At 46.9% G+C, this 20,793-nt stretch overlaps 1 protein-coding gene across 1 annotated transcript in view; it reads left to right on the top strand.

The window, feature by feature from the left end:
• The first annotated feature begins 6,978 nt into the window (after positions 1-6,978).
• Positions 6,979-20,793, top strand: part of Ddah1 (dimethylarginine dimethylaminohydrolase 1) — a 133,192-nt gene continuing 119,377 nt past the window's right edge. The window contains exon 1 of the mRNA XM_031375753.1: positions 6,979-7,465. Within this exon, the coding sequence (XP_031231613.1) occupies positions 7,163-7,465 (303 nt within the window). The 5' untranslated portion in view covers positions 6,979-7,162. The remainder of the gene's footprint in view (positions 7,466-20,793) is intronic.

The raw sequence follows: 20,793 nt of genomic DNA on the forward strand, positions 1-20,793 counted from the left end.
GGCAATCGCCTCATTAGCATACACCTGCTTGGGAGGGGTTTGGTAGCATGCACCTGCTCAGGTTTGGCGCATGATTGGTTAGCATACACCCGCTTGGGAGACACCTAAGTGGAATCTTCTATCGCTGCCGCTGCACCTTGGATTCAATCGTCCGAGCTGCTGCCTACAGGTAGAGAGATTTTGGAGCTCTGAGTCAGAGCCTCCACGAGATAAAAACAGATCTGCCATTGCCCACCAGTGTGCATGGCCAGCCAGGCCGCCAGGGCAGAGAGCTGCCAGCACAAGCATAAGAATGTGCCCTTCTTCTTCTTCTTCTTCTTCTTCTTCTTCTTCTTCTTCTTCTTCTTCTTCTTCTTCTTCTTCTTCTTCTTCTTCTTTCCTAAATATTTCCTACAATAGCATGCAAATGATAAATCCAGCTTCCAAGGACAAGGAGATGGTACCTAGTGAATGATACCCAGAGCTAACCTCTGGTCCCAAGATGTGCGCCAACACCTGGGTGCAAGCTTGGACACACACAGAGTGTTAATAGATAATATTTACTGAACATCTGCCGGGCTGCAAGTGCTATTTTAAATTCTTTTCAAGGACTTTTCTTCATAATAACTTCAAGGTAACCTGACAGTAGGTTCTCTGTTTCCATTTTATAAATGAAATAGAACTGAGGCAGAGTGCCATCATGTCTAAGATCATGCAAGAAGGGAAGCAATGCCTCACTTTCACCCACCCAGTCTGGCACCAGGACCTAGCTAGCTCTTGCCCTCTCTGACATGTCTCTCCACTGCTCATTGATGAGAAAACAGTCTGCCTGTTTCCTGTTCTCTCCACCGTGCTCAGGGACAGGCGTTAGCTAGCAGTTCCCCCAGCCTTCTGTTTCTTTCTGGACCCACACAAAACTACATTTTCCAGGCTGAATGGGGGTTGGGGGTGGTGGTTCAGGATCAGCTGTGAGGAACAACAGAAGAGATGGCTAGATAGCCATGAAAAGGAATGGAAATTTGCAACTGGTGGGGGTGAGAAGGCGGGGAGGGATCTCCAAGATGAGACAGACACCTGGGATAAGGGAGGAACCCAAGAATCAATGTGGGTGACTGTAGCTGTGACTCACAACACAGGGGGTATGGAACCTGAAAAGGCCACCTCTTATAGCCAGGCACAAACCTTAGTGGAGCAATAGAGACAATAACCCACCCTCTCTACAAGAAATGCAGGCACAGAGGAGGGAAGAGCAACCGAGGTAATGGCTAACCAATAACTGGCCCAACTTGAGACCCATCCCATAGGCAAGCACCAATCCCTGACACTATTAATGATACTCTGTTGTGCTTACAGACAGGAGCATGTTGTCCTCTGAGAGGCTCCACCCAGCAGCTGACTCAGACAGAGGCAGAGACCCACAGCCAAACAGTGAATAGAGCTTGGGGACTCTTATGGAAGAATAGGAGGAAGGGTTGCAGGCCCCAAAGGGGATAGGAACTCCACAGGAAGACCAACAGAGTCAAGTAACCTGGACCCTTGGGGCTCTCAGAGTCTGAAACACCAACCAAACAACATACATGGGCTGGACCTAGGCCTCCCTGCTCATATGTAGCAGATGTGCAGCTTGGCCTTCATGTGAGTCCTGAACAACTGGAGCAGGGGCTACCCTAAAAACAGTTGCTTGTATGTGGGGTATGTTCATCTAGCTGGGTTGCCTTGTCTGGCCTCAGAGGGAGAGGAAGCATCTAGCCTCAAGGAGACTTGATGTCGTGGGGGGTGGGGGGGTCCCCACTCACTCAGAGGAAAAGGGGAGGGGTAATGGGGGGAGGATTGTAGGAGGGTGACTGGGGGAGTGCAGTAAGTGGGATGTAAAGTGAATAAATTAAAAAAAAATAAATTAAAAAACTATTGGGTGAATGTTATCCAGAGGAATGTGGCCCGAAGACTGTGTATCCATTCCTTCCAGGCCTGGCCCAACATACCTTTCACACATGTTACCCTATGTTCTTCCTCTTGAGGAAGGTGAGCACAGACCTGGGATGTGTGCTGGTGAATTGGAACAATAGAAAAAGCCAGATCTTTGATGCTGCTTGGAGAAAGAGCTGCAGACGAAGGCACGCCTGTGTTAGCCTGAGAGACCAAGAGGCAAGCTTTTGCCAGCTCGAGCTGCCACACGGGGTGACTCACATGTCAGTGTCACTGCCGCTAGAGCCAACCCAGTGACACTGAGGCGATTTGCCTACTGTCGCCTTGACCATGTCCCCAGCACCTTGCCTGTTCTTTCCTTACAATTCTCCTTCCCTTTCAATAGCTCACATCCTAAGAGATTATTCAAGGCCTAAGCCCAGTGCACCTGCCTTGGAGCAGCTTTCTTCCACTCCTGCCAGCCACGTGATAGCTCTTCCTCTAGCTGCCTACAGTGCTTTATCATAGATCCTTCTTGTGTGCTTATCATAGCTCGAGCTCTGCATATCTTGGGATTTTTTTTTTTCTGGTAAGAATTGAGCACTTCAAGGTCAAAGATCAGCTTATGCTATTTGCATTGCTCTGAAGTATGTGGTGTGGTGTTGTGCCTCGAGAGTTTTTGATAAATATGCATGAGGAAAATGAACTTATAGATGTGTTAGCTTCAGTAAGGTCCGTTTTCCCAAGAACAGCCTTTCATGGCGGAAGCACGAAGGCATGCAGACTACAATTTACTGGACTGGGGTGTTTTTCTTACTGTTTTCAGCAGTAGACATATTCTAATGTTTCTTGACAACTGCTTAGAGCAGACAGACAGCACACTTATCAAATTTCAGGTGGCAGAGACTAGAAGCAATAAATAATGTACGAGATGACAGAGTCAAACTTAGACATGTTGGAATGAAGCAGATGACATTAAATAAGGATAAACGACAAAATTAGATTCACAGAAAAACAAGCTCCGCAATTGCAGTTTGGAAAACACGGCCAACGCCTATTTACGAGGGAGCTCATAAATAGGTGTTGCAGCTCTGTCCATACACTAGGCTAACACAAGCCATGAGTGACACACAAGACCCCGTCCACAATTTGGCTGAGGGCATTGGGTGACAGAAAAATGCTGAGGCTCCAGAGAGGCACAGACATGAGCAGTGCCTAGGGGATGTTCTGTTGAAGGTAGACACAACTTTGCTGTTGAATAAAGTTCATAGAAGCAAAGGGCCAGAGAGAAACAAAGCCTTCCATTTTAACCTGAGTTAGCTAGACACATGGGTGAACTTTTACCTTTGGAACACTGGTGGGACTCTTCCATCTAAAAACTATTGGTTTTTGTATTAAGCTGCTGCTAGTAGGGCAGGCTCACCCCTGGAATGTTCTAATTTAGAAGAAGATGGTCTTAGAGACCTTGCTTCTAATGATTAATCAGAGTTGTCATTCATGAAACACTCATTTTAGAATCTGGAAGATGCTACATCAACCATAAACTCAAGTCATCTGTCTTAGTTAGGGTTTTACTGCTGTGAACAGACACCATGACCAAGGCAACTCTTTTTTTTTTTTTTTTTTTTTTTTTTTTTTTTTTTTTTTTTTTTGGTTTTTTCGAGACAGGGTTTCTCTGTATAGCCCTGGCTGTCCTGGAACTCACTCTGTAGACCAGGCTGGCCTCAAACTCAGAAATTCGCCTGCCTCTGCCTCCCAAGTGCTGGGATTAAAGGCGTGCGCCACCACCGCCCGGCCCAAGGCAACTCTTATGAGGACACCATTTAATTGGGGCTGGCTTACAGGTTCAGAGGTTCAGTCCATTATCATCAAGGTGGGAACATGGCAGTGTCCAGGCAGGCATGGTGCAGGAGGAGCTGAGAGTTCTACATTTTTCTCTGAAGACTGCTAGAAGACTGACTTCCAGGTAGCTAGGATGAGGATCTTAAAGCCCACACCCACAGTGACACACTTCCTCCATCAAGGCCACACCCCCAAATAGTACCACTCCCTGGGCCAGGCAATTCAAACTACTACATCATCCTTGGGGTAAGGGAGAAAAGGAACACCCCAGCTCGGCTAGGACAACCACTATAGGATGGCAAAGATAAACTTGTTCCTGGAAATCCAGACTTTCTAAAAGCTAGGATCAGAGTTCTAGTAAGATGGCTGGAGCATAGACCTTGGCACCAGAGCACTGGGGAAATGAATGCAGGATTGACAGCGCCTAGCACCTGTGAGAGGTGCACCTGTCAGGGCTGTACCTGTCACCAGTGCACCTGTCAGGGCTGCACTTCTCAGGTCTGCACCTGTCACCAGTGCACCTGTCAGGGCTGCATCTGTCACCAATGCACCTGTCACAGGTGCTAGTACTTGGATTGCGGGTGCAAGCCACCACACCTGGTTCAAATATATTATTCAATGATCAAAATGATCTTTAAATTAGTCGTATGTTACAGAACATGGGGGAGAAGGTTATCACCTTACATTATTTCAGAGGTGCGGCCTGGATTTTAAAGATGGTCCCCTTGAGAAGAGCATACCTTCTCTGGATTAAATGGCCATCGTGTCCATCAGTTAAGCATAGGAACAATCATTTCTTGTCTGAGTGCCTTAGAAGGGATATGGCCAAGTTGGTTTTCATCCAAAGGAAGAACATGAGAATGTTAAAAGGACTGTGAAACCGAATCAGAAGCTGCTCTCTGCTGGGTCTGGCTTCAAGAGTGCAGGTCAGGACAGACTGCAGAGATAACAAGACTGCCTTCAAATATGTGAATACCGGCTTGTGAAAAAATGCCAGCCCTTTCATCAGGAGGCAGAACTAAGACCAAGGGGACTGAAGTTCAAACTGAAGAACTTCTTAAGCGCGATAGATCCTCAAGCATGGAATATACCTGGTCTTGTTAAACAGGGCTTAAAATATACAAGCAAAATGTTGGTGTGTATACTGGGTGCCACAGCTGGATTTCAAAACATTAGACAAAACAAAACAAAACAAAACAAAACAAAACAAACAAATGAGAGGGTTTCTAAGATCAGATTCAAATCATATGTGTTTGTATAAATACATAGTCATGCTTATGTAAATGTATATATGAGTATCCACATAAGTATGTGTGGCTTACCCAAGACAAGAGCTTCTTTTATTTGGGGGCAAGGTTAAGACAGGGTTTCTCTGTGTAGCCCTGGCTGTCCCGGAACTCACTCCGTAGACTAGGCTGGTCTTGAACTCAGAAATCCGCCTGCCTCTCCCTCTAAAGTGCTGGGATTAAAGGTGTGTGCCACCACTGTCTGGCAAGAGCTTCTTGTGTATCCACTAGCAGCCTAGAACTCATTGTGTAGACCAGGCTACCCTCAAGCCTCCCTCTGCCTCAATAGTGCTTGGGTTTGCAGGTGCAAGCCACCACACCTCGTTCAATTGTAATACTTGGTTACTGAAAAGACCTTTTAAAGCTAGTAGTGTGCTGCAACCCATGGGGGAGAAGGCTATCGCCTTACATTATTTCAGAGGTGCGTCCTGAATTTTGAAGATGGTCCCCTTGGGAAGAGCACACCCCCCTGGATTATTTAAACTTTGATATGTGAAAGAGGAAAAAGCAGAGGCTTTGTATCACCCTTAAACAAAGGACAGATTCTTGAGAGGCAAAGAGGGAAGGTCAAGAAGTAACAGGAATTCCAAATGGTGTGTTCCCACAGGAAGGGCGGGGCTAGAAGGAAATTGCACTCTCCTTTCCAAGGTCAAGGAACTGAATTGTGACTGCCAGAGTGCATAGTTCTGTTGTAGGGACAGAATGCTGCCTCCTTGCTTCTAGCAGGCTCTGGAAACAAACACATTGGAATCACATTTTCTTCAGAACTGATTGCACTGGGAAAAAATATTCTAGGGTCAATCTTTGTGTTACCTAAGCTTTAGGGCAAAGCTCTGGGAGCCCCCACCCCCACCCACCCCCCACCTCCCGTAGGCACCAATCCTCAAAAGAAGAGTGTTGGTGAATGAACAGCAGAAAAAGAGTTAATCAAGGTGGCTTCATAAAGGAGTTCAGAGACTCCCAAGTCCATCTTTGGAGTCCTGACAAGAAGTGAGCTAGAGGACGAGTTGGGGGAGGGGCGAGGGGTTTGTCCAATCCGGCTGTCCTGGTGAGATATGGCTGGGTTGTTATTGCAGTCTTCGTTGTTTTAGGTAGTTGTGGGGACTGGATGAGGTGGTTGGTCCTTCTTAGAGTGGATGCTGTTAACTCATCAGGGGTGAAATGTCGCCCAAGCTCTGTTGTGACCACAGGTTCATTTTAACAATGACTTTGAAGTGCATCTTGGGAAGCCTGCAGTAGGACCTTGTTAAAGCCCAGTACCATCCCTCATCTTATCTCTGCGCCTTCAGCCCTGAATGGGGATGAGATAGGCTAGGTATGTGGCTGTGCTGGTTTCTAGATAGACACTCCTTTCCGGAGTGACAGGCCTAGTGCAGTTATCAGAAGACGGAAGAGGATTTCCTCCCACTTTGAATTGCCTCGTGGGCTTGAAGTGTCACTGCTTTTTTTGTTGTTTTTGTTTTTGTTTTCAGAAAAGAGAGTTTCTAGATACTTATTGTAACTGTCTCTTGGGTTACTCTTTCTCGTGGGTGGGAAGAAACGCATTCTTTATGCAACACTGAGTTTCACTTGGGGCAGTTGGTCAGTTTGGAGAAAGTTGAGGCAATATGGATGAAGACAGGCCGCCACGCTGGGAACCGAGGTTCCACGTGCTGGGTGATGAAGGAAGAAGAGAGAGGCCAAGTTTATCCATAAAACAATCGCCCTTCACCGGGTCCCCTGACCATGAAGTCCTCTCCAGCAGGTCTAGTTCAGCACTGCCCGATTGATTTCCAGGTCCTCCTGGGGGACCCTGTGAGGCGTGCACCTGCGGTGGGATACACACACCATGGGGCGTGGGGTGTCATTGCTGGCAAGTCCCTGGCCTCCGCATCCGGACTGACCCAGGCCGGCCTGCGGCAGATGCGGGGAGCGCAGGAGTAGGCGCGCGGGCGCTGGGCCGGCGCCCGGAGCTCTGGGCATGCTCAGTGACGCGGGCAGGGCTCCGGGCGCGAGCCGGGCTCCCGCAGCAGCACATTCATCGGCTGCCAAGAGGAGCCGCCGGGCGCTCGCAGGCTCGCAGGCTCGCAGGCTCGCAGGCTAGGCGCGCGCTGCTCTCCGGAGGACCGGGCTACCGAGCCAAACCCCGCCGCCGCCTCTCCGCGCGAGCCATGGCCGGCCTCGGCCACCCCTCCGCCTTCGGCCGGGCCACCCACGCCGTGGTGCGGGCTCCGCCCGAGTCCCTGTGCCGCCACGCGCTGAGGCGCTCCCAGGGCGAGGAGGTGGATTTCGCCCGCGCCGAGCGCCAGCACCAGCTCTACGTGGGCGTGCTGGGCAGCAAGCTGGGGCTGCAGGTGGTGCAGCTGCCGGCCGACGAGAGCCTGCCCGACTGCGTGTTCGTGGAGGACGTGGCCGTGGTGTGCGAGGAGACCGCCCTCATCACCCGCCCCGGGGCGCCCAGCCGCAGGAAGGAGGTAACGGGCCAGCCCCGGGCTGGCGACGCGAGGGGCGCGGCCGGGGGCGGAGGGGGGACGCGCGTGGAACCGACCCTACGGGCTCAGTTCCTAACTTCCCACTGCGGGACTCCGGGCGGCGTGGCTGGGGGTGGGAAATCCGAGCCAGATAACTTCATTGTTCACACCTCCTGGCTGTCGGGCAGCCTTCGAGTCGATCTCGATCTCGATTGGAGTGTGGTGACGCGGACTCGGGCAGGTGGCTGGGCTGGGGACCCAGAGTGCCAGCGTTTCTATCTTGCAAATTACACAGCGTTGAGGACAATGCTGCTCTTGTTTCCTTGCCAATGAGGAGCGAGAAGGGTCCTCCAGGAGGGCAGGTGGAGGCTGGGGAGGGGGGGATCCCCTAAGTCCCGCAGGGGGTTTCTTTGGGGAGCTCCTGGCAGGGCGGCCCAGGTGACATCAGGCAGAGTCTGTGCTCAGAGACCTGAGGAGTCCAAGTTACTTTTCAGTGGTGGCGAGTGAGTCTTGAAGAAACGCGCTTGGCAAGCGAATGTGCTCAGCGTTTTGTTAGTGAGCTGTGTTTCAATGTGTGTGAATGGGCCGGGTTTGAAAGCTGTGCTTGCTGTGGGGTGCTGGGCGTGTGTGTGTGTGTGTGTGTGTGTGTGTGTGTGTGTGTGTTTCATTAGAAGTGGGAGTTTTTTTGTTTGTTTGTTTGTTTGTTTTTTTTTACAAGTTCTGTCGTTTTAATCTCTCTCTCTCTTTCTCCCTGCAATTAAGACTGCTTTTTGTTTCCTTCAAGGAGCATGAGAGAGTGCCTACACATTATCGTATCTTGTAGAAATGACTGTAACTGCTTTAAAAATAATGTAGGTTAGTGGGAGAGAGACACAGACACACGAGATTAGATTTTAAAATGCCATCTGGCCTGGGATTTTTCTCAGCGCCAGGGAAGAGCCCAGGCTCAAGATTCCCCCTCACTCTTGGCATCCAGCAGTGTAACAAGATGCAGGTGGTTCCTCTCCTATCTGGAGGGATTTTTTTTCTCTCTTTTATGTCATATTGAAAGCAGTTCCTTGGGCTTTTGATTTATGTCTATTCCACACTTGCTCTGCTTGCCTGGTGAAACCCTGGAGTCTGAGTATAATCAAAGTCCACCTATCTGTCATTTAGGTAGTTCTTAGTACACTCCAAAAGTAGCAGGCATCATTCTCTTAGCCTGTCCACTTTCCCGTTGTCACCTTTCCAGATTGGCCAGTACAAATGGCTGCCACACTGCCTTAACACAATATGAATGTAGCCACGGTGGATAGCTTGGGATGCATTCTCAGCATATGGTACTTCGATACTTAAAAGGGTAAAATAGACATCAAAACTCACAAAATGGGACTCATCTGACAAGGCTTCCTTTCTTCTCGTGACCCTAACCACCCTTATTTGGTCCATCTTACTTCAGGAAGGTTCATCTCGATGTAAACAGATAAATATATTATTTGTGTACTTAACTTTCCAAGTTCAGATTTTCCAGTATAAGAGCTAGCAGTGATCTTTCTCCTGGTGGGATTTTGATATTTTAAATGTCAGAATTTGACTCCTCTCGGTGGCCTGTACTTGCCAAAGGTCACACAGAACTCTTGTGTCTCCCTGCTCTGTGTAGGGCATTGAACTCAGGACCTTACCCATAGTAGGCAAACATTCTACTACGGAGGTATAGCTTCTGTTTCCCGAGATGAAGGCAAGCCACCCCCTTGCTCTGGGCTTCATCTTCATCTGTCTGTGGCACTGCCATGACCTCTCTACAAAGCACCTTTACTCCTGCACAGGCTCTGGGTCGCTAGGGTAAGGCACCTACCTCCTAGCTGGAGAGGAGATGGCAGTCGTGGTTGGGTAGGATGCTTCTGGCGAGCAGGGCTATGCAGGGTGATGCTGGCTAATATCTCTCACAGGGGGGTTTGTTACCTTCGCAAGGTTGATGCCTGATGAATGGATAAAGGGACACATGGATGGGTGAGATGAAAGAAAACTATTGAACTTCAAGTGTTGATACTTAATGAAATACTGAACAGACAAGCTGATAGTAATTTCAGTTATTGATGCTCACTGGGTGGGTGGGTGGATGGATGAAGAACTTGGGAGCTTCAGGTATAGATGCTTATTGAGCTAATGAGTGAATCACTAAGTCAACAAAATGGTAAACAGACAAGCAAATGGCAGCTTCAGGGTCCTTTTTGGATCTAGATGCAGTATGGTGTGTGTGTGTGTGTATGTGTGTGTGTGTGTGTGTGTGTGTGTAAACCTACAGCAGTTGTTTTAAAAATCTCGTCGTTGATATTCCTGTCCCTGGTTGCTTTACTCTCTCTTACATTTCCACACCAAGGCCAAGGTCAACTCAAATTTGATTCTCCCCTGAACAAGGTTCCTAGAGGCCACTGCTGAGCTGGGCTCTGCTGAGCTGGGCTCTGCTGAGCTGGGCTCTGCTTGCCTTTCCAGGTTTAGTTTTGCCTATATATCTCTTCCTCAAAGCACCCCCAACGCTTGGCTCAGATTCGGTTCTTTCATTCACAGAGCCTCCTTTCTGGATGCACAGTTTTCATTTATCAGGAACACATTTATCAGGAACAACTCCTATTCCTCCTCCTTCTTTTCCTCCTCCTCCTTCTTCTCCTCCTCCTCCTTCTCCTCCTTCTCCTTCTCCTCCTCCTCCTTCTCCTCCTCCTCTCCCTCTTCCTCCTCCTCTCCCTCCTCCTCCTCTTCTCCCTCCTCCTCCGTGTCCTCCTCCCCCTCCTCCCTCTCCCCTTCTCCTCCATTCCTCCCTCTCCCCTCCTCCTCTTCCCTCTGCCTAACTGTCCTTGGCCTGCTGTCACCATTAATACCATTTTAGCTAACATTTATTGGATGCTTGCCACTTGGCCACAAACTGCCAGGTCTGTGTCGTGCATTTCATCAGTGCTCATTCAACAGTATCGTTATTGATGAAACCGAGTCAGAGAGAGTGGATAGATTGCCCAGGGTTACAGGGTGGCTCCAATAAAACCAGGGTCAGAACTCAGGTGTGGAGGATTCCGAAGCTCTGGTCCCACCGTCAGTGAGATTAGACATCACCTTTCCTGGCTTGAACCATTTTTCCTCATGAGTGCCCTCCACTCCTCTCCCCCACCCACTCACCCGACCCTGGCCCTTCTGATGTTTCATTATCATCCCCTCCCCTTCACTGTCTTAGGAGCTAGCATTTCTCTACATTGTTTCACACTTTTGTTTCCAAAGCCTAGTGTGCGACAGACACACAAACTATTTTGTAGAACAAATGTTTCCATGATTTAGCCAACCTTATTTCTCTTCCCTTATGAGGGATTTGGATTTTATTTTGAGATAGGGTCTCAGGCTGTAGTTGCAGTTGGCCTGCAGAACACTATAACCCAGGCTATATTCCACTTGTGGCAGTTTTCCTATCTCAGCTTCCCGAATGCTGGCTTTCCAGGCATGATCCATCACACCCAGTTCTAATGATAGAGTTGGTATTTTGCAAGCATTCCAAGTTGGTGGAGTTGCAAACATTTCGTTGTGAGCATGGGTGGTTTATAACTTTAGCCCTCTCTTCCCTGAATCTTCTTGTCATTTATTATTGCTTTGTTTTTAATAAAAAGTCTTGAGAAAGTATTTCTTAATCAAAGCATTGTGCTGTATTTAATGACTTTTTTTTTCCTTAGAAGAAAAAACTAAAACTCAAATTTAAGATAGCTTTTCTGAGAAAGCAAAGTGCTTTCCTCAGTGGGTTTCCAATGCTTGCTGTGTGCAGGAGGCTGCAGATCTAGTGAAGACAGCTGTATATATGGAAGTCGGCAAACCACATTCATTGGCAGCTCTGTGTCTTCCCAAGTTGGGATAGTTTTAATAGGTTTAATATTTAGGAAACAAATCAACTTGGAGACACAGATCATGTTTCAAATGGATCCAGTGTACTGTTAAAGGGGAGAGCCAACTCTCGAATGTCCAAGTCCTCTGACCAAAGCATCTAAAGGCCAGCGCAGGAGTGAAGGTAGTGGAAGGATTGAGGGGCATTTTAATGATTAAATTGTTTGTGTAGATAATGATTGCACAAGTTCAGGGTGTACCAGAGGGGGGTGTGTGTCACAGCCTTTCCCTCACTCCTCCAACAGCTACTAAACTGTTTTTCTGCACTTTCTTCTCAGAAGGGTCTTAGCACCTAAATAATGATTAACTGACAAAGCTTGTTTAAACTAAATTGTGAAATGTATCTTCTGGCCTTTCCTCCCTGCTGAGAGCCAATTTATCCTTTCCCAGGCCAGTAGGATAATTCTGTTTAGGAGAAGACCACCCCAATCTCTTCCTGCAGACTGATAGTGGCTTAATTTATCATTTCCTTGATCATTTTCTGTTGTGTGGACCTCTTTAGGAAGAAGGCAGAGACTTAGCTTCAGGTAATAAACCCCAAATGAGGAAATGGAGATGTAAATGAGAGGAGGGAACAGCACAGAACACCTCCTCACTAAGGTTAGGGACATCCCGGAAGACAGGTAGAAAGACCATAGGAGCCAGATGCTGGGAAGAAGCAGCACAAAGCAGTGCTTCCCTGAGAAGAAAGAACGTTGCATGTGTGAACATAGAGCAGCTGTGGCTGCCGGACAGGACCAAGTTGGTCAGCATCCTAGGCTGGCCTGGGAAGCGTTTCCTACCCCTCACTGACAGCTTCTTCCTCATTGTTGATGGCTTCAAGGGGAGGGAGAGAGAGGCGGCTTCCTTGAAGGGTCTGGCTCCTGCTAGGTTGATCAGAGTCCAGTGGGTGGCCTACACCTACGAGTGGACTACACATCCTGGAGTGAGTGGGTTACTGAATCACAAATGGAAGAGATGTGAAGCTGGGAGTTAGGGAGCCGGTGATGGATATGGGAGGAGATAAGTGGAAGAATTGGGGCAAATATCATAAAAGTGCATTGTATGAAATTCTCAAAGAATTAATAGACCATTTTATAAGAATGTGTGTGTAGGTTGACAACCCCTTATATAAGGTCGTATAGACATCAGGACCTGTACGTTTTTGCCCTGAACTTCTTAGGTTGACCCCAAAGGCAATGTGAGCACCAAGCTTGTGCTGAACAGTAGAGGTAACCAAAGCCAAATACTTGAGTGTATGGAGGAGCCTGAGAAAGTTGGGGCTGTTGCCTTGTTAAAAATCAAGGAAATCTAGATTCGATAACAGGCTAAGTAATGTGACCAAAGTCACAAACAACTTACAAGTTCCAGAAATGGAGTTTCCTGAAAACGCAAGGGTTGTTGCTTGCTTCAAGTGGTTGTCCTGGTGGCCGACCCGGCAGAGCATGGCTGGTTGGGTTCCACTTTACCCTTTAGTAGTATGTGGGACCTTAACTAAGTCATTCATTTTCCTCCTATCTCTCATAAGGGAGAGCAGTTTGTTTTCATTTTAGTTTAGAGTTAGTAATGTCTAGTAATGTAACCTGTTCCTGTGCTGGCTCTGGCCCTGCAGAGGATAGCTCAACAATTAAGAGCGCTTGCCGCTCTTGCAGAGGGCCTAGGTTCAGTTCCCAACTGACTGACTCCTGGGATCAGACATCATCTTCCGACCTCCAGCAGCAGGCATGTGCTGGGTGCTCATAGTTACATGCAGGCAGTACATGCACTCATACACATAAAGAAAAGAGTCTATAAAAGCGGCTGCCGTTTACACGAAACCTCCTAAGTTGCCTGCGGAGTTTGTTCATAACTGTTGTAGATGTTTGCTTCTTACACACCCACGCCCTCAAACTTCCATGTGACTTCAGGTGAGGACGCCACCCTTGACCATATTTAGAAATCCACTGGCTGTCACTGATGGGAGGGGCTGCACTGGAGAGCTGCTCTCACCTGCAAGCCATCAACCCAGTCGTTTCGAACAACTGCTTCTTTTCAGGTTTCCTTTTCAACCTTTCTACATGGGCTTGGCAGGAACTTTAGAAAATTGGTGTGTATCAGAGATGGAGGTGTGTCCAGTAATGCAACCTGTCCCTGTGCTGTTGGCCTCAAAGGCTTTGGAAAAGGGGAACAAAACAAAGAGCCAGGACTGACTTTCATTAGAGACCATTAGCTGAAAACGAGCTTCCTGCCACGAATCTAGACCTTTTAGAGGAGAAGGCAGGGAGGGATTCCCTTGCAGCTTGCTGGTGCTGGGCCATTACTTTTGAATGTATTTGAATTCTTATTAAGCTCGAATTTATTTCCAATTAGTTTTATTATAGTCACAGTAGGAATCTCTCTATTATTATGGTTAGCCATGACTACAGAAAAATCTAATTAAGATTTGGGGAGGAAACATTTGTCTCCAACTACCTTCTGCCATAGTCTGCTGTAATTTAGAGATGTATTTAGGTTTTATTTTTCCACTTGTTTGTGTATCTGTGCACATGTGCATGCGTGTGAGCGAGCAAGCAAGTAAGAAGAAGGGAATACATGTTTGCAGATGTGTGGAGACACTGTGTGGGGTACACATGCATGTATGACCCAAGCAGTTAGAGGCTCAAGGCTTTTATTCAGAATCATCTTCAATCATTCTTCCATTGTTCACTGGGGTGCGGTCTCAGTCAGACCCAGAGGTCACATGTGGCTCATCTCTCTTGTCAGCTTCCTCAGAGGATCCTCTGTCTCTGTTCTCTGAGGCTGCAATTTACAGAGGAGCTTCCATACCTACCCAGCATTTGTATGAGTTCTGGGGATCCAAGCTCAGGTCCTGGGCAACCACTTTAGCTCCAGAGCCGTCTCTCCAACCCTCACAGATGCTTATTTAAAATATATATTGTCTGGCCTTCATTTTTGTGGGCCAATGAAAAAAATCTGTACTCCTACAGAAGGTTTTCTGAGTTTTTCTGAATGGAGATCTATGTATTCAGTAAACATTCGTTCTTCCTGACCAAGAAGGAATCACAAGGATAAAATAGCCAAAGGTGTAATGAGAGAGAGCGGCGTATTAATAATATCCTACATATCCCAGGACGTTGTTCACCCCAGGTTGTCTTTAAACATGTATTTACTGGGACTGAATCCCTACTGTTCCATAAAGGTAGATGCTCAGTTGACCTTTGACATTAGCCCCTATTGCTTTCTTTAAACATGATGTCAGGTATTAAATCAGACCTCCGGTTTATTTCACAAGCAGGCCCTATCTAACCAAATAGACGAGAGGAGTCTTAAGGAAAAAATCCTAATGCTTTCCTCATTTACTTTGTCATTGTCAAATAATTTAATAACGTCCCTGTCTTCCTGGAGTCGAGTGCTGAAGGAGCAGTTCTGTCCCACAGAAAGACATAAATCACCAGGCTTTGAACTCCTGTCTACCCAGATCACCCAAGCAAGAACAGCAGAGGAACCCGACAGCTGAGTATAAGACTGGAGAGCAGAGAGTGCAGGTTCAACTTGCCAATAAGTCCCTGTGGTGGGCCCTTTACACCGAAAGTCAAATGGGGCTTTTCTGCTGCTTTGAGCCCAGTGGGCTTATAAGGGTGAGTTGTTACATCAATGAAGAAGTGCTTTGCTTATGCTAAATCTATGCAAATAGGTAACCTTTGCTATCATTAAAATACTTTTGCTTTGGTTATTTTGTTCTTGTATTTCTTAATAAACAGAATTTTTTAAAGAATGGACTGCAGCCATTGTGAGTGCGATCACTGTGTTAAAACATGTTTGCTCCTGAAAGGGGCGGGGTCATTGACTTCGTCACGTTAGTGTATTCAGCAAGCACTTGCATGTGCCCGGGGCCAAGGTTTAACGTTGGAGAGATGCTGTAGACAACATCACTGCCCTTAGTCCAGCTAGGGATCTGGACCACTGACCGGGCAGGGAGGGACTGTGGTAGACTCTGTGATAGAAATGGTGGGTGCTGGGTGTGCCCCGAGTGTCTGACTCATCCCAGGGCTCTCAGAAGAGCAGTTTTCATGTAAGAACTAACCCTGGCAGGTAGAAAAGCCTTTTCAGTTGTATGAAGCACGGAGAGACGGGAGGGATAGGCCAACGAAAAGAATTTTGTTTGTGTTGGGAACAGGATGGAGACAGGTCACCCTCACCGGGAGCTCTGTGCTCTTGAGATTTCAGGTGCTGGATCTGAAGTTCACTGCCACATCTATCTCTGTATTTCTTATTTTGGTGTTGGATGGATCTGGCTGTCTAGCACATAGATCTGTTTCTAAGTATACTTCCCCTCTCTTATCCGAACGCTCTGTAGTGGTCTGGCTTTCCTATGACCCTGTAGCAGCACACCTCAGGAAGCCTGAACCCACTCTGCAATGGACTGAAGCTCACCTCAGGCCCGAGTTTCATTTCCTCAGTTGCTAAACTCTAGAAATACATCTGGTTTGGGGCCTATAAGTTATCAGTGTATTTGTTCCTGTTCAGTCATCTCCCTCTTTGCCCCATAACTCTCTGTCCTAGTATATGTCAAGCAAACGTGAACTCTGTACTGTATACAAGATTGCCCATGCCTGCTGTATGCAACATTACCCATGCCGATGACTGGTAAGAAAAACATTCATTTCTATGTGGTATTAAAATGCATTTTTATTTGCAAATCTCACCTTCGCAGCACTCAGCATCGAACCTCACACTAAGATAGCATAGCCCACACTGAGTGTGCATCTGTTATCTCTACACACTACAGCAAGCGGCGTGGTGGAGAGAGCATTGCTGTCCATGAGGATGCTGGCTTTTGTTTTGTTTTGTTTTGTTTTTTTGCGACAGGGGTTCTCCGTGTAGCTCTCGCTGTCCTGGAACTCACTCTGTAGACCAGGCTGGCCTCGAACTCAGAAATCTGCCTGCCTCTGCCTCCCAAGTGCTGGGATTAAAGGCATGTGCCAGCACCGCCCAGTGAAGATGCTGGCTTTGAGTTCTGAAATGATTTCTTTTAGCTGGGAGATGCTGTCTTTCCCTTTTGAGACTCAGGTTGCATTGGGGCGGGAAGTGCAAGTAGAACAGGATAAAGAGATTGGGAAAACAGATGCAGAAGTAACGATGGCTTATAGCTGTAAGGGGATGAGATTGGATGAATAAATAAAAGTCCTATTCAGCCCAAGACATTATGCTTGTTTCAGTCAATTAACCTAGAATATAAACACGTGCCTTGCTAATGATAAACCATTATGGGATAAAGCTGAATTTGCTAAGTTTGTTTCAAAGGCTCAATTTACTCAGCACATCTGATAGGTAGTTTTTTCCCATAGAAGAGGTTGAGTATAAACTCAGTGGGCTAGCCTAAGCCCCTAGTCTCTGTGATTGGCTCCCACTGTCCTCTTCACACAAGTTTGCCCATTGTGTTCAGTGGTAGCCGTGAGAGCAATGGCCAGAAGAGAGTGGGGGGCATACAGAGAGGAGGAAGGAGCTCCTGGGTGCTTGTTCTGTGGCAGGCCTCTTGACTGGCTCAGGCAATTGGTGTGAACTCTCTGGCTATTCCATTCTTGTTTCTAGGCTTTTAGTGCTGTCTCCAAAACTTTAGCTTTTGTCTTTTGAAACTGTACACATGATGAAGTATCTTTCTATGCAGAGATGTACAGTGGGGATGTATCTGTTGGAATGTTTGTCCCCTACCTGACCTGTAGCTAGCTGTGTTAGCACACAGAAAGAGTGTTTTCAGAAGAGTAATAATTACCAAAACCTCCGATCCCGCATGTGTGTCAAATCATGTGTGACCTCCCAGCTTGGCTGGCTGGCTCCTTGGCTTCCTTGCTGTCAGAACCCACCTGTCCACCATGTTGGCCTTACGGTCTTCAATCCACAGCAGCTGCGTAGCTGTGACTAGAGAATGAGGTGGAAGGAGGTGGGGGAGATGCTGGTGCTAAACCTGGAAATCATTAGCCTGAGATGATTTTTTTAAAAAGCTGAAATTAGCAAATTTCATGGTATAGCTATAAAATAATAATAAAAGGCAAACACTTCCATTTTCTCCCCTTAATTTTTTGATTCAGGAGAAAGAAATAATATGATTTCAATTTGGCTGTGGGTTTTAATCCCATTTTCTAGTTCGAGAGATTTATGTGAGAAATTCCAACCTAAGACTTCGTTCTAAAGTACCCACACTAACCTTGCTCTTGATGTTGTATCTTTTAAGACACTCAAGGTCAAGAGTCCTTTTCGTTGTTTGTGTATGGGGCACCCGTGGCAGGCAGAGGAGAACTTTGGGTGTCAGTTCTTGCTTTCTCACCATGTGGATTCTGAGGACAGAATACAGGTTGTCAAGCTTGGTGGCAAGCACGTCTCACCAATTCAGTTTTGTCTTTTTCTAATTCCCTTCATGCTGTCCTTCAGAATCGTCTCTCGGAGGCCCTGGCGTGTTCCCGCCCCCTTTCTCTGAAAGTATGTTGGGAGATAGAGGATCCTGAGTACAAGACTTCACTGAATCTTTGTATCTCTCTGTCACTCCCACGTTAAACCTGTCTACAGCTTTCCGCCTCTGTCTCCCAGTCTTTCCAAATAGACAACCAGCTTAACAAGGCTGGGAGCTTTGGAGACAGGCCCTCTGCACTGTGTGCCCCTCTTCTCAGACAGCACTTGTGCACTCACTAGTAGCTCATGAGATCGGCTTCATGGGGCTTGACTAAGTCTTCATTTTTGCAGTAATAGGATTAATTTTTTAAGTCAGCATCTTATTGCACCATGGAAAAGAAGTTATTTCATGAAACTTGGATCATTTGTTTTGGTGTGCATACTAACTTAGTAAATGAAATCTATTTCTTATTCTGGTTCATGGTGAAAACATGATAGGAGAATCTACTGGATCTCCTTTCCAGTAGATCGCCCCCCTCGGGTGTTTGGCAGAAATCAAAGAGGGCCGTGCCCGTGAGCCAGGCCGATTCCAGGAATTCAACCAACATCTCAGAGGATTCCCCTTGACCACACCAGATTGCCACACACTTGGGTTGACGCTTTATAGTGATACCTTCCTGACTGTTTGAACCCTGTCTGTCCACCAGTGGTGAATCTCTCATTTCCATGGTGGCTTAGTAAATGTCACTGGAGAACATGAGGAAGTAGAAGGTGCCAATCCCATCCTTAACTAGAAGTGGATTATCTGTCTTCTTGGGTGGCATTTAAAGACATTTAAAGGAAGGTTACACTGGCTCTGCTGGGTGAACGCTGACTTCCGTCTGAGCTGACATTCTTGCACATTGTTTTAGAGTGGATTCAGCAGCAACGGTCCACCTCGATCCTCATGCAGACGTCACACCCACCAGGAGGCAGCCCTCCTTCCAGCATGCTCCAGAATCCAGTATTATCTTAGAATGGGGATGGATATCCAGAGTGTATTTTTCATTTCAGAAAACGGCAGCATATATGTCCAAACACAGAATTGCTACAGCATAATTATAATTTTCATGTCATTCCGAGAACACTTTCCAGAGGCCTAGAGGTGACTTTGAAATATCACTCATTTCACAATTTTTTTCCTTTAGATTCGTTGAATACTAGATAGATAGAACTCTAGCCTTTCTGTACAAATAGCCATAGAAAGTTCAGAGTTTTTTCCCCCTAAATAGCCAGTTTCAACATTTGCTGATAGTGGTATTGTTAAAGGCAAGACATTAGGACTGAAGTACAGGTTAGTATATATGAATATTTAGAGATGAGCTCTGTTGGGGACAGGAAGCTGGAGCGCCTGGCTTCCATTGGTGACCCATTTCCGAGAGTGTTGTTGTCTGTCCTCACACATACAATGCTGTCCCCTCAAAGAGTCTCTTGGAGACTTTGCTAAGGTTACTAATGGACCAAACTCTGTGGTGATGACTGAAGACATTATGTGTTTGTCAGGAAAGGGCCTTGGAGCTGTGGGACCTGGGGCTAAAATAAAGTGGGTGCTCCTGTTGCCAGATCCATGCATGAGTTTCCACTATTCACAGAGCCGTGGGTGTTGGCATAAACCCTGAGTGTTGCCATCGTCTCTACTCAGGATGCCACACAAGTTTCCCACTGAGAGAGAGGAGTGATGAGGATTTCATTTAGTGCATTTTCTTGACAGTAAATGTGGGGAAACATACAAGATACCAGTCATTGGCCTGCTGCAGCTGAGGGCTCAGTTAGAATTCAGAACACACCCTGTCCAGTCTGGGGTCAGCTTAATGCCTGCAAACCCACAGCTATAATGACTGCACACAGGCACACACACCCACACACACACACACACACACACACACACACACACACACACACACACGCACACACGCATGGTTTAACATAGAGTAAGGTTGGAATAAAATAAGTTTCTCACAGCCCCTGCCTTGTGAATGAGGTTTAGCGGCAATGTGGGCCATAGAAAATGCTGAGAGGGCTGAAAAGATGGCTCAGCGGTTAAGAGCACTGGCTGCTCTTCCAGAGGTCCTGAGTTCAAATCCCAGCAACCGCATGGTGGCTCGCAACCATCTGTAATGGGATCCAATACACTCTTCTGATGTGTTTGAAGACAGCTGAGTGTACTCATACATACATAAAATAAATAAATCTTTTTAAAAAAAAGAAAAAGAAAATGCTGAGGGGGATGTTAAAATGAGAGTGGGTGGATGGGTAGGGGAGCACCCTCATAGAGGCAGGGGGAGGAAGGATGGGATAGAGAGTTCTGGAGGGGAGACCTGGAAAAGGGAAAACAGTTGAAATGTAAATAAAGAAAATATCCAAATAAAAAGAGAAAGAAAGGAAGAGGAAAGAAAGAAAGAAGGAAGGAAGGGAAGAAAGGGAGAAAGAAACTGCTAAGAGGATTTCTTGAGTTCCATTAAAAAAAAAAATACAGTGCTAAAGCCAGGAGAGATTTTGATAAAATGAGCTGCTTTTTCACAAGTTCCTCCTAACATTTCCATGTAGACGCTATCCTTGCTGTGTCCTTTTCTGAAGCCATCCATAAAGGAGATTGCATGTGCAGCCCCGAGTGCTCCTGAGGGCTCCCGAGGGCTCCCGAGGGCTCCCAAAGGCTCCCTTACCCCTCGCAGAACTTCCCAGAACACTGGATTGGTCCTATGGGTCTGGGTGGTTATGTTCAAATGCTAAGCATCATTTCATAAGGGGAGTATAGAGTCCCTTGAGTAGGTCATGCCAGTATTTTTGTCTGTTAGCAAATGAGTTTGAGTATTGTGAGATATGGCAGAGTGTTCCTGCTGATCACAATATAGCCAGCCAGGGATGATTAGGGGTCAGCTTTGTTTCATTTATACATGGACACATGTATGTTCCCTTGTGTGCTGTAGATCCACAGTAAAATGTATCCCTCCCTGTGATTTGTAAAGAGGTTTGAAGTGTATTTATATAGACCCCCAACAAAACTCAAACATTATCACTGTAGTCTTTGTTGTCAGTCTCCACTGGTTTCAACA

This window comes from Mastomys coucha, unplaced genomic scaffold (assembly GCF_008632895.1).
Source record: "Mastomys coucha isolate ucsf_1 unplaced genomic scaffold, UCSF_Mcou_1 pScaffold16, whole genome shotgun sequence".
Lineage (NCBI taxonomy): Eukaryota > Metazoa > Chordata > Mammalia > Rodentia > Muridae > Mastomys > Mastomys coucha.